This window comes from Protopterus annectens, chromosome 5.part0 (assembly GCF_019279795.1).
Source record: "Protopterus annectens isolate FY-2018-M chromosome 5.part0, PAN1.0, whole genome shotgun sequence".
Lineage (NCBI taxonomy): Eukaryota > Metazoa > Chordata > Ceratodontiformes > Protopteridae > Protopterus > Protopterus annectens.
This window is the reverse complement of record NC_056735.1, coordinates 1,485,848,984-1,485,861,946: the sequence shown is the minus strand read 5'-3', so window position 1 is coordinate 1,485,861,946 and position 12,963 is coordinate 1,485,848,984. Positions and strand designations below refer to the sequence as shown.

At 43.8% G+C, this 12,963-nt stretch overlaps 1 protein-coding gene across 1 annotated transcript in view; it reads left to right on the top strand.

Annotated features, from left to right (window-relative positions):
* Positions 1-12,192, top strand: part of GAB2 (GRB2 associated binding protein 2) — a 1,426,812-nt gene extending 1,414,620 nt beyond the window's left edge. Inside the window, exon 10 of the mRNA XM_044071312.1 lies at positions 10,959-12,192. Within this exon, the coding sequence (XP_043927247.1) occupies positions 10,959-11,099 (141 nt within the window). The 3' untranslated portion in view covers positions 11,100-12,192. The remainder of the gene's footprint in view (positions 1-10,958) is intronic.
* The last annotated feature ends 771 nt before the right edge of the window (positions 12,193-12,963 follow it).

Genomic DNA, 12,963 nt, shown 5'->3' with positions numbered 1-12,963 from the left:
TGAGTTCACTTGTGAGTTGTTCACAGATGTACTGTGCAGTGGATACCCAAAAGGACTCACCAAGAACATTAAGCCTGCTTTTGCTCTGTTGTAGTAATTTAGTTTAAGTCAGATACAGTGTTCTTTAGTCAGATAGGAAAATTATAACTGAGCAGTTGGATCAGTTAGAGTTTTTCTAAATGGTGGATTTCTATCCTTCAGTATTAATTTCATTTTCCTGGTGATTGAGCTCTGTTTGTTCATTGGAAATTACTGATGTCCTTCTATTCTCTTGTTGTAGTATTCTCACTTGTGGGATCCTCCGCCTCAGGCGACCCAAACATCCAGCTCCTATTTGCCAAAGCTTAAGCCCGGTTACTGTCAAGTGCATGGGACGTCACATACAGGACCATAAACCGCGGGCCATAAATGTGATGTCTGCATGACAAGACCTCAGGACTTCTCTGCCTGAAGTCGAACGTCAGCTTGAATGTTTCACTCCGTGCTATGGAAGACAATACAGATAAGTACCCGTTGGGGAATCTTCTTTATTTCACTTGGACTTAGGTTGCTGTTGGTCTTTTATATAGCTGATGTCATCTAGGAAGGGAAAATGTAAGTGCAGTCACCAAATTCCACACAAGGATTCCCATGAACTTTGCCTTTTTTTGCTTAGGCTAGTCCCACGACCATATGACCTGTAGTATTTGTCAGTCATTTGTCTCTAAAACCCTACGCAGTCATCTGGCAGCCCTCAAATTGTTCATGGAAAACCAACGACTCAAGGTTCTGGCCTTAGGTATGGAAACTGAACCGGCTGTCGAGATGGAGCTGCCTAAAAAGAAGGCCAAGGTTTCAAGGCCTGCTGCTGCTGCTGCACCTCTGACATCAGACATTCCACCAGCTACCAGTCTAGGGGCTGAGGGACATACAGATGAACTAGTGACATTGCCAGTTACCTTGTTGGAAGCTGCCCTACAATCTCCAGTTGGATGTCCCCAGAGATTACTGCGACATCAGCTTCTGCCGATGTCAAGGGGGAACCGGGCTTGACCTGATGGCCACTTACGATTTCAGACCAGGGCTCCTCGGCTACAGGTCTGATGCCTGACCCAAGGCCTTCTCCTTCCCACAAAATTTCAAAGACTACTTCTCTAAAGAGGAAACAAAAACTAAACATCTGTCTACCACAACTGAAGACCAGCCAGACTGGCAAACTTTTTCCCAGTCTCTGTTCAGGCCTTTATGGCCCTCAAGCCCACTGCCTCTCAAATGCCAGCCCTGCCTACCCTTAGTCCTAGGCCAGCCTCAGCTACTTCCATCCCCCTAGTTCACACTCAGGATGAAGATTCCTCTTACCTGGATGCATTTGCTTCAGCCTCCAAGACCCCTGAATCGCAGCCACCAGCTTCTAAAAGGCTGGATAGGTTCTACAAAGTCCCTGATGACCAGAGGTACCTCATTAAGCCACCTATGGCAGACCCATCTGTCATTGCAGTGGCTCCAGATAAGCAATCCAAGCAGATCCCTTCCTTCTCTCTCCTCCTGCCATCGGACAAGGACAGCAAAGTGATGGACAGACTAGGAAAAAGATTTATACTTCATCCACCCTGGCCTTTAGGGCCATTAACTACCAGACACACATGGTTAAATATGCATTGGACCTAGTCTCACAGGCAACTTCATTACTATCTTCCTTATCTGATTCCCCTACCAAACCCCAGGTTGCCTCTAAGTTCTCCTTAGCAACACAAGTTGCCAGACATTCTGTAAAATGCAGCTATGATGCTGCTGAGGCTTCAGCCAGATAAGCTGGCTCACCCTCTGTACTGCACAGGTATTTCTGGTTCAGACTACAACCCCTCTCTGATGATTTCAAAAACAAGATCTTAGATGCTCCCTGGACAACAAATTCCTCTTTGGCAAGCAGTCTACAGAACTCTTCAAAAGCTTGCAGGAAAAAAAAAGCAAGGAACTTCAGGACCTCAACCACTTACTGGTCTCACCAGTTCCAAAGTTCTGTAGGAACTACCCTGCTAAACCTACTTTTGTTAGGAGAGCACCTGCTCCTTCCTCTTCCTCCTCCTCTAAACACAGGCAGGGGTCTAAAAAACATTCAGCCCCCAGGACTGCCTTTGCCTAATCTACCCCAAGGCAGCCCTTTCCAGACAAACCTAACAATGAGTGACTACCTAAACCGCCTCCACCTCTCCACCTGCCTCTCTCACTGTCTACCTCTTTGTCAACATATCATTTCAGACCACTGGGTCTTATCAGTAGAAGAAAAAGGGTACTTTATGACCTGGCAGGAAAAATCCCTTCAAAAGGTATACCCCTCCCTCCAAAAAACAGCTACACCTGATGTCCCAGATCATCCAAGATTTGCTATCATGAAGGACCATAGAAATGGTTCCCACAGGCCAAGAGGGTCAAGGGTTTTACTCCAGGCTCTTCCTGGTCCCAAAAATGGATGGCCTTGGAGGCCTATTCTGGACCTGTCACTGTTAAATCCCTCCCTGCAGGTACCTTCCTTACACGTTATTCCTTCTAACCCTTCTTCTACTACTGCCACCCAGTGCTTTCATGGCCATTTTGGACCTGAAGGAGGCATACCTCCATATCCCCATCCACCTAGACTACAGGAAATTTCTACACTTTGCTGTGCCATCCTCACACTTTCAGTTTACTGCCTTGCTCTTTGGTTTATCTACAGCACCAAGGGTCTTCACAAACTGTCTAGCCCCAACAGTACCTTACTGCCGAACAAAGGGCATAGAAATTTACCCTTATCTGGATGACCTCCTCATTATAGCAGAAGAGGAAAGTATTCTCAAGACTCGCCTACAGTTCACTATGTCCCTCCTTCAGAGTCTTGGGTTTACTTTCAGCCTAACAAAATCCTCCCTCACTCCATCCCAAGACAAAACCTTCTTGGGATGCAGAATAAGGACAGACTTCATGAAGGCTTTCCTTCCTCAAGACAAAGTCTGTTCCCCAAACAGTTTCTTCCAGGAGTTGCTTCTTGTCAACCACATCTCTGCCAGGAAATTCATCCATCTTCTAGGCTTCGTGGCAGCTACTCTTCCTATGTTGCCTCTTGCCAGGTGTTGCACATGAGGAAGTTCCAGTGGTACTTGAAAAGTGTCTGGTTCCAATACTGTCACCCCCTGGCATTTCAGGTCACCTTCCTACCCTGCCTGAAGAAAGAGTTGAGGTGGTGGATACAACAAATAAGCCATAACCCAGGCCTTCCTCGGCAACCCACCAAGCCAGTGCAATTCATGCACACAGATGCCTCGTATCTAGGTTGGGTGGCCACTATGAATGGTTCAACTTACAGGTTCAATGGGATACCTCCATCTAGAGAAAACAATGTGAGGGAAATGACTGCTCTCCTTCTACCTCTCAAGAACTTCCTGCCACTAATACAACCAGGTCCCCTTCAAATCTTCACAGACAACACTACTGTCATGTGGTACATCAACAAGCAGGGGGGGACCAGATGGTACTTACTGTGCTGGCTAGCAATACAGGTATGGGAGTTGGTCACCCAGTACAATGTCACACTGCAGGTGGTCTACATCCCATCTCATGACAATCATCAGGCAGATGGCCTCAGCAGATCATTCTCTCAACATCATAAATGGATGTTACACAGAGATGTTTTCTTAGACGTTGTCCACTGATGGGGCACCCCACAGATGGATCTATCTGCCTTCTCTCAGAACAGACAACTTCAGCTGTTCTGCTGCAGACTCCCCTCATCACTAATGTGGAAAGTGGATGCCTTTTCAATTTCTTGGAAGGGGCTGTTCCTTTATGCCTTTCCCCCCTTCCCACTCATTCAGAAGGTCCTACTGAAAATCCAGAAGGAGAACCAAAAATTTTACTGGTGACCCTCCTATTGGCCAAGGTAGCATTGGTTCCCCCTTTTTCTATCTCTTGCCAAGGGCAATCACCACAAGTTGCCTCACAAGGTGGACCTGCTCACACAACAGAAGGGATCCCTCATTCATCCTCATCTGAAAACCCACAGCCTAACCCTGTGGGTGATAAACGTCTAATCCCTTTCAGACACTTATGTTCTGAGGATGTGCTATCTGTCCTGCAGGAGGCTAGGAAACCCACTGCCAGGATAGAAAAGGTTCTCCAGTTGGTGTCTTCAAAGGCAACTAGACCCCTTCCAAGCAGCTGTTCCTCTAGTCCTAGCCTATGTTGTTGAGCTCCTAAAATCAGAACTTTCATACTCTTCAGTGAAAGTCCATTTGTCAGCAGTCTTAGCCTGCTTACCTATTGATCCACCCCTATTGTCAAGATTGGAGGTGAAACCTTTCCTTAAGGGGGATTCTCCACATCAAACCACCAAGAAAACCTATCCCTCCTCCATGGGACCTGAACTACATACTGGAGTAACTTAACACGGCCCCCTTTGAACCAGCAGCTTCTGCCTCTTTAAAGATGTGTACCTGAAAGATTGTCTTGTTAGTAGCCCTTATTTCAGCTAGGAGGGTCTCTGAGCTGCAAGCACTCATGGCCACTCCACCCTACACTATCTTCCACAAGGACGGGGTAGACAGGGTAACTCTTCGTACCAATCCCTCCTTCATGCCAAAGTGGTCAATGAACTGTTCCTCAACCAATCTATTCATTTACCCACTTTTTTCCCTTCACCCCAGAATGACAGTGGGAGAGTGCTACACTCCCTTGATGTTTACAGGCAACAGGTTTTATCTGTACAAGACCAAAGACATTAGAAGATCCAATCAGCTCTTTGTATCTTTTCACCCCAGGGCCCTGGAGAAGGCTGTATCCAAACAGACAGTATCCTCCTGCATATGCAAAACTATTACCTTCTGTTACTCTTTCCATGGTAAAGATTTACCCCACACTGTTAAAGCACATTCTACTAGAGCAGTGGCCTCATCAGGAGATTTCCTGAATGGCTTGGATATGGCTTCTATCCTAGAGGCAGCCACATGGTCCTCTGTACATACCTTCACCAAGCATTATAAATTGGACAACATCTCCAGAGCCAGGGCAGGATTTGCAAAGGCCATCCTCCACGGTTTCCTGGAGACTGCTACCTCTTCCTCCACCCTTTGACCTGCCTGAGCTGTGGTACTCTCCCACAAGTGAGAATACTGCAACATGAGAATAAAAGGGCATAGATTAGTTGTGTAAAATATTACCATAACCATAGATGTCCTTCTCTTTCATTTTGCAGTATTCCTTCCCTCCTTCCTATCCCCCTTTATGACTTTTTCTCTGTCTGGATGGCATTATTCCTGTTTTCCTTAGACTGTTGTCCAATTGGGCAGTCAGTTTTGAGGTCTGTATGTGCAGATATCACATTTACGGCCCACGGTTTATGGCCCTGCATGTGACTTCCCACACACCTGACAGCAACCAGACTTAAGCTTTGGCATAGGAGCCAGATGTTCAGGTCACCTGAGGCAGAGGATCCCACAAGTGAGAATACTACAACATGGAAGAGAAGGACATCTATGGTTATGGTAAGATTTTACACAACTAATCTTTTTATATTTTTAATCATTTTTCTCAATATTAAATATTTTTATTAACTTACATTGTGGCTGGTCAATCAGTGTTTTTATTTAATGATTTAAGAGTGCTTATACTTGCTTTGATAATTCCCAGGGCCATTCCGAAAGCCTGGCTGCTTAGGTTATTTGCTACTATTTGTTTTAATATTTAATTTTCATAATTGGACACTCCTTTAGAAGGGCATGAAGACACTCTTGATTGGTGGCAGCATTACTGTATTATTTTGGGAAAGGGACTCATATGGAAATCTGTGTCAGGCTTTCTCAGAAGTGTTTGAATGTGTGAGATTTCATTTATTTAAGTGTGAGTGTATCAGAGTTCTTAAACTAGGACACATTGCTCTAAAGTGTGTAATAAGGAATTACATTAGGGGTGGACAGAAGTATACACTTCAGTCCCAGGCTACAGAGCATGCTCCTGTCATGCTCTTAGGTGAAAATTGTGAAATATAACTCCTGTTTAAGTGACAGTCTCACATTGGAATCAGTATTAAGAACTGAAGCTCCTTAGTTACTGACCCAAGATAGTAAGGGGCATCACATTTGGTGGCAGTTCAGTAGGATATTATCTGGACATCGCATTAATTGGTGCCAGCGGTGTGGGATTTTTAATTGGGTAGTTGTCATTAAGGTGTGCACTCTTGACAGCCACAAAGTAAACATACAGAATCTCAGTTCACCACAGTTTTATTTATTTTTAGTTAGTCAGGGAAATATGTCAGCAGAAGACTAGTAAGTTGACAAAGAACCAGTTGGCCAAGGAGTGTGACGCCAGAGGACTGGTGCATGCCAACCTGACTAAGGAAGCAATGATTTCAGCCTTAGTTGCAGCTTCAGCTCAGACTAGCTCTTTGGAGGATATCCAGTTTTGGTACTGGGGATGTGCAGCCTGCTGAGACAGGACAGTCCACATTTTCTTCAGGGGACCTGAAGATCTGTCTGGAGTTAGAGAGTCTGCACCTGGAGGCCAAATGTTGTGAACTGGAATCAGCAGAGACTGTGTCTGGAGGCTGAGAAGAGAATGAGGCATTTAAAAGCCAGACAGTGTCAGCATGAAGTGGAGCCTCTTATCCTTTGAGAGGGTCATGGAGGTAATGGGGAAGGAAACAACTGGACCCCAGAAGCTGTAAAGGTCAGTAAACATTTTCCTCAATGCAGGAATAGGGATGACTTTGATAGTTTTATTCATATATTTGAGAGGGTATGTAGACAGTATGATGTTGACTGTGAACTCTGGATTCAGCTCCTGACTCCCTTACTCCATGGGAAAGGTGTCCAGGCCATGTCAAAATTGTCTGATGTAGATTGTTTGAATTATGTTAAAGTTAAGAACTGTCTTCTTGATTGTTTTAAATTATCACCTGAAGCTTTTTGGAAAACGTTTTGTGAACATAGATGCAAGGCAGATGGAAGTGTACATAATTATATTGCTGATTTAAGTACTTACTTTCACAGATGGGTGAGTGGGTGTTAGGTTACCACTTTTGAGGGACTTGCATACCTTTTGGCAAGGGAACATGCCCTCAGTGCTTTGCCTGATGACATGAGAATTCATTTTAGCAGACAGAGAGTGTAACTCTGTGGAAGAGTTGGGGAGAAAAGGAGATCTCTTCTTAGCAAGCAGAGCACCACTACATAAGAAAGGGATACCCAGTGCTGCACATGAACATAAGGGAACCCATGGTGGCAGTCTAAACTCTCCAGCAGAGTACACCAGTAGCAGGGGAAACTACTAGTCCAAGTGCACAGTTAGAGATTAAATGTTTCAAATGTAACCAGAGGGGCCACATAGCAGTCAAATGTCCATCAAGCCAGGGTAAGAAACAGAAGGTGAGGGAGCCAGCAAGTGGTGATGATAAACTGCCAGTGGTAAGTTGTTTGGAAACAACACGGGTGCCAGTCTATCATCAAAATTTATATCCAATCTTAGTAGATGATAAACAGGTAACTGCTAAGAGGGACACAGCTTCTGATATAACCATTGTGAGGCCTGCAGTGGTTAGAGAAGAGCAGTACTTGCTTGGACAGTCCACTCCAGTCAGAACTTTGGGAGGGACCCCATTCCAAATACCTTTGGCTAGGGTTCATCTTGATTGGCAGGGTGGAAGAGAAAGCAAACAGGCAGGTGTGTTTGAGGATATTCCTGCAGATCTCCTGTTAGGGAATGACTTTAGTGATACAGTATCTTGTGTCATGCAGTGACATGTAGTCAAGCTTGGTGATAGGCATGTAGTTCCAGGAGCCTGGGGGAGAGCCAGACAGATCTCATACCTGAATCTGGGACTGGTGTGATGGCTGTTTCAGAGAAGGAGCTGTTCTGTAGCAGTACGTCTGATAGTGAGCCACAGCTGCTGGTAGATACTGATGTTCCCTTGGACATGGTGACTGCAAGGATGGAGGTGAATGATAGTTCCCAGATTTTCAGTGAGGCACAACTGTCAGAAGTTACTAGGCTTCGTATGGAAGGGGATCTTGTGTTTGAGAATATTCCTGCAGTTGTGATAGGGAATCACTGTGATGATGCAGTGCCTTGTGTTTGTGTAGATGCAATGACATGGAGTTAGCTTGGAGACAGGCATGAAGGTCTGGTAGCCTGTGGGAGACCCAGACAGATCTCATGCCTGAAGCTGGCACTGGTGTGGTAGCTGTTTCAGAGAAGGAGCTGTCATGTAGCAGTAAATCTGAAAGTGAGCCACAGCTGCTAGAAGGTAATGATGTTCCCTTGGACACGGAGACTACAAGGACAGAGGTGGGTGATAGTACCCAGATTGACAGTGAGATACAACTGTCAGAAGTTACTGTGCTTCCTGTGGAAGGGGAGCTTGGGAGGGTCACAAATGTAGAGTTGAGACAGGCTCAACTTATGGACCTTACATTAAAAAGCTTGAGGGAGATGGCTAAGGAAGTACCTGAGGCTCAAGAAAGAGGGGAGTCTATATATGGGAACAAAGGTTTGTTGTATAAAGGGTGGACTACTAGAGGTGGGCTAGAAGGTAAAGTAGTACAGCAGATGGTACAGCCTGGAGCTTACTGTCTGCCACTTCTAGTTATAGTCCCTAATGTTCCTTGTGCAGGTGCTGTTGGGGTAGAGAAGGAAGGTTTACTGTATAGAAAGTGAACTCCTAAGAGAGGGATTGAGGGTGAGGTAGTACAGCAGTTGATATGGCCTAGAGCCTACCATCTGCCACTTCTAGCTATAGTCCCTAATATTCCTTTTTCAGGTGATATTGATGTAGAAAAGGTGGCAAATGCTTTGCTAGAAAATTTTCAGCAGGGTGGATTTTCCAAGGGAGATACTGACTGGCCAAGGTGCCAACTTCACGTCAGAGCTGCTGACTTGTTTGTGGAAGCGTTGTGGGATGAAACATGTAAAGATTACCCCCTACTATCCCCAGACAAATGGTCTTGTGGAGAGGTTAGACTCTACATTAAAGACTATGTTATGGGCATTTGCAGACCAGTTTAAAAAGACAAAGCTAACCATTAAACTCAGTAAGTGTGAGGTGGGTATGACAGATGTCACTTACTTAGGACAGAGAGTGGAGAGTGGTAAGATTAGGCCAGAACCTGTCAAAGTGAAAGGTATTCAAGCGTGTCCAGTTCCTGTTATTAAAAAGCAAGTGAGAGCATTTCTAGGGACAGTGGGGTACTGTGGAAAATGTGTGCCCAGTTGTGGTGCAATGGCTGCACCCCTTACTGATCCAACTAGGAAAAATAAACTGGATGAGGTAGTGTGGACCACAGATTGCAAATAGGCATTCCAAAAACTTAAGAAGATTTTGGGAGGACACCCTGTGTTAGCCAGCCCATATTATATTGTAGAATTTGTTGTGCAAGTAGATGCATCAAACTTGAGGGGTGGTGACTGTGCTCAGCCAAGTTTCATTAGAAGGAGAAGAACTCTGCAATGGGGTTAATTATGCCAATGCAAATGGATTTCCCAGGAGTGGGTTGATATTCCCAAACAGACCCATTTTTCTCAAGCGTCGTTTTTCAAGGGTCACTTGAAAACCGTGCTTGAGTCATAGTGGGGGAGAAATGTGAAGAAATTAGACAGTGTTATTTGTGGTAGCATGTCTAGCTGAGTTTTTCTATATAATTTCAGATTGACCTGTGTATTGTATGCCAGCATGACTAGCTGTGATATTGTAAATAGGTTTTTACATGTTGATTTATGATCTGTTTGTACAGAATGTTTTAAAGACTTGAACAGTATCCTTTTACATTTCTAACTGTGCATGTTTGTGAAAAAAGGTTTTAAAGGCAAACTCTCTCAGATTCAGCTGATCTGCATATGATGTCATCGGAATGTTGACAGTTGCTATGTGTTACTGTCAGAAGCTGAAAGACAGGAAGGAACTTTTAGAAAAAAGATGTTGGTTGATTTCTCAAAATATGAAATGAAAAATAGAATAGTTGCAATTGTTAAGCTAGTCTATAAAAGAGCCAGAAGTTAGTTGTCATTGGAGTTCAGTTGTGAGTTGTTCACAGATGTACTGTGCAGCGGATACACAAAAGGACTCACCAAGAGCTGTAAGCCTGCCTTTGCTCTGTTGTAGTAATTTAGTTAAGATCAGGTTCAGCGTTCTTTAGTCAGATTGGAAAATTATAACTAATCAGTCAGATCAGAGTTTTTCTAAATGTTGGATTTCTGTCCTTCAGTATTGATTTCATTTTCCTGGTGATTGAGCTCTGTTTGTTTATTGAAAATTACTGTTTTATATTTTTAATCATTTTGCTCAATGTTAAATATTTTTATTAACTTACATTGTAGTTGGTCAATCAGTGTTTTTTTGTAGTAATTTCAGAGTGCGTATACTTGCTTTGATAATTCCCATGGCCACTCCGAAAGTCTGGCTGCTTAGATCTGGCTTTCCCAGAAGTGTTTGGATGTGTGAGATTTAATTTATTTAAGTGTGAGTGTATCAGATGTCTTAAACTGGGACGCATTGCTCTGAAGTGTGTAATAAGGAGTTACATTAGGAGTGGACAGAAGTATACATTCCAGTCCCAGGCTAAAGGGCATGTTCCTGTTGTACTGTTAGGGGAAAACTGTGAAATAAAACTCCTGTTTAAGTGACAGTCATACATTGGTGTTCATAGTGAGGATTGAAGCTCCATACTTACTGACCCAGGATAGTAAGGGACGTCACATTATTCGGTGGCAGCTCAGTGGGATATTATCTGGACATCACAGTAAGGATAAGTTTAAATAAGTCTGTGAAGTTATTGGTGTGAACTCACAGCAAATTTCTGAATTTCAGAGCTTTGGAGTGAAAATATAATGCTAAGCCACTGAAACAGGCACTTATTAATTTATGTTTTTGCAGGAAAGAGAAAGAACATGATGACAGTAAAGCTATAACTACTTTTATTATATTTTTATTCATGATTTTTTCTCTGTTTTTCATCCAGCCATCTACATCCTCTGTTACTTCTGATGAGAAAGTGGATTATGTACAAGTGGACAAGGAGAAAACACAGGCTCTACAGAACACTATGCAGGAATGGACAGATGTTAGACAGTCCACAGAGCCAACCAAGGGCCAGAAGTAACAGCAGACCATTTTAAGGAGACAAAGATGTGCACAGTCTACATGCCACCTCCCTGGGCTAGCCTGCAGCTCAGCTTTCATTGACATTATTACTCTCTTAAATTGTTAGAAAAATTTGCTGAATGACTGCACACAAGATCACACTGCATTCAGCAATGTATCTAAAATATCGTATTAGTCCAGGGTGCTACACCCAGGCAGCCATGCTGTATGGCATAGTATCTTTGCAGTTTTTGGCTGGGATATGAAAGAGAGATACAAATATATGCATCTTTACAACACTAGTGATGAAGGTTCCATACTTGTTTTGCAAGTATCATTTACTGTAAGGAACATCTTTCGCCTTTTGCACTGAGTAGTTTTGAGTTATTGCAGAATACGGTTACAGTGGAATGTGGTGTTTACTTCCTGAGTAGAAGGAATGTCTGATTTTTACGTGTTTAGCAAAGCTATTTGAAGGATTTTGAAACTAGGATGCAGTGATACCATTTGTTTTTTAATTCTGTTGCAAGAAGTGTTTTGCTTCTGTTCATTGTTGAACAGAACTGCTGATGCAGCACAAAGGCCTGCCAGCACTACAAGTTTAATGAAAAAAAGTCAAATAAATGTACCTTTTGAACTGCACAGCACAAAGCATTCAAGTGCATTTTCTTGTAATATACAGTTCTTGAAAAAGAAGTTATGTACTTAACATAACATTCCATCTGTGTTGTCCATTTTCATTCTTTCTCAGCGTATGGGTTCGGATTTGACTCGGCTATTACTCTAGCTCATGTCCACTAACAAACCCTCAAGCTCCTTTCCTACCCATAATGCACTATGCTTAACATCCCTGAGATCCTATTTACAGCTTGAGAGAAAGAGAGAGAGAGAGAGAGAGTCTATAAAAGAATTGCTATAACTTCCTCCAGAAGTCATTTGTGAGAAATACAGGGGGATGGAGGGTGGGGACCCTGAGACTTCCTGAACCACATTTTTCAACCTCCCCATTGATTCATGGAAAAGGTCTGTTGAGGGGTCGAAAAATGTATGCCCATGGCAGGTAGGGTCTTTCCATCCTTCTCACACCTGGAGAGTGTGTCTTTAACTGTGGGGCCAAACAAAGAAGAACCATCAAAAGGAGCATTGGCAAAAGATGACTTGAAGGGCTCCACAAAATACACGGGCGCATCCGGGCATGTCTCCTGATGGAAATGCCTGAACCCATAGCCATTGAGGCACCTTCTGCAGCATGCGAGATAAGCCTCATGGACAAATTTGCAGTAGATTAAAGGGTAGCCAACTGGGAGGCCACAGAAGTTTGAGCCTCTACAGTAGTGGCCCCCTAAAATGGAGTTAGAAAGCTCCTAAATTAAGGACCTTTGCAATCTTGTGAAATGTGCCAAGTAGTTCAGCGATTGGATAGCAAATGTCACTGAAGCATATACTCCCTTCCCAAATCTGTCCAGTGCCCTAGATTCTCTATTAGGGGGATGAACAGTGGAACTCTGTTCCACAAGTTCCTTCTTTGTAGCTGATGTCATGACCATTGCATCAACCGGTACTCCCTTACTCCAATGTTCTCTGCCTACTGGTGGAGCCAGACTCCTGTCTGGTTTCTTGGAAATCAGCTCAATCATATCATGTTCCTTCCATGCTAGCCTAGAAACCAAATCAATGAGTTCATTGGTATGTGGAGAGACCCAGGAGTTTGACAGACCAGTCCCAAAACTTCCAGAAATACTGACTCTTCAGGACATGGGTTTTGGGCCGACCAACCACCCTTCTGTTTAAGGATCTCAAAAGAGTGTCTCCAAATGACACGTCATTCGGTAGCAATTTGGGAGACCCTTCTCCCTCATCAAAGTCAGTATCCAAGGTGATGA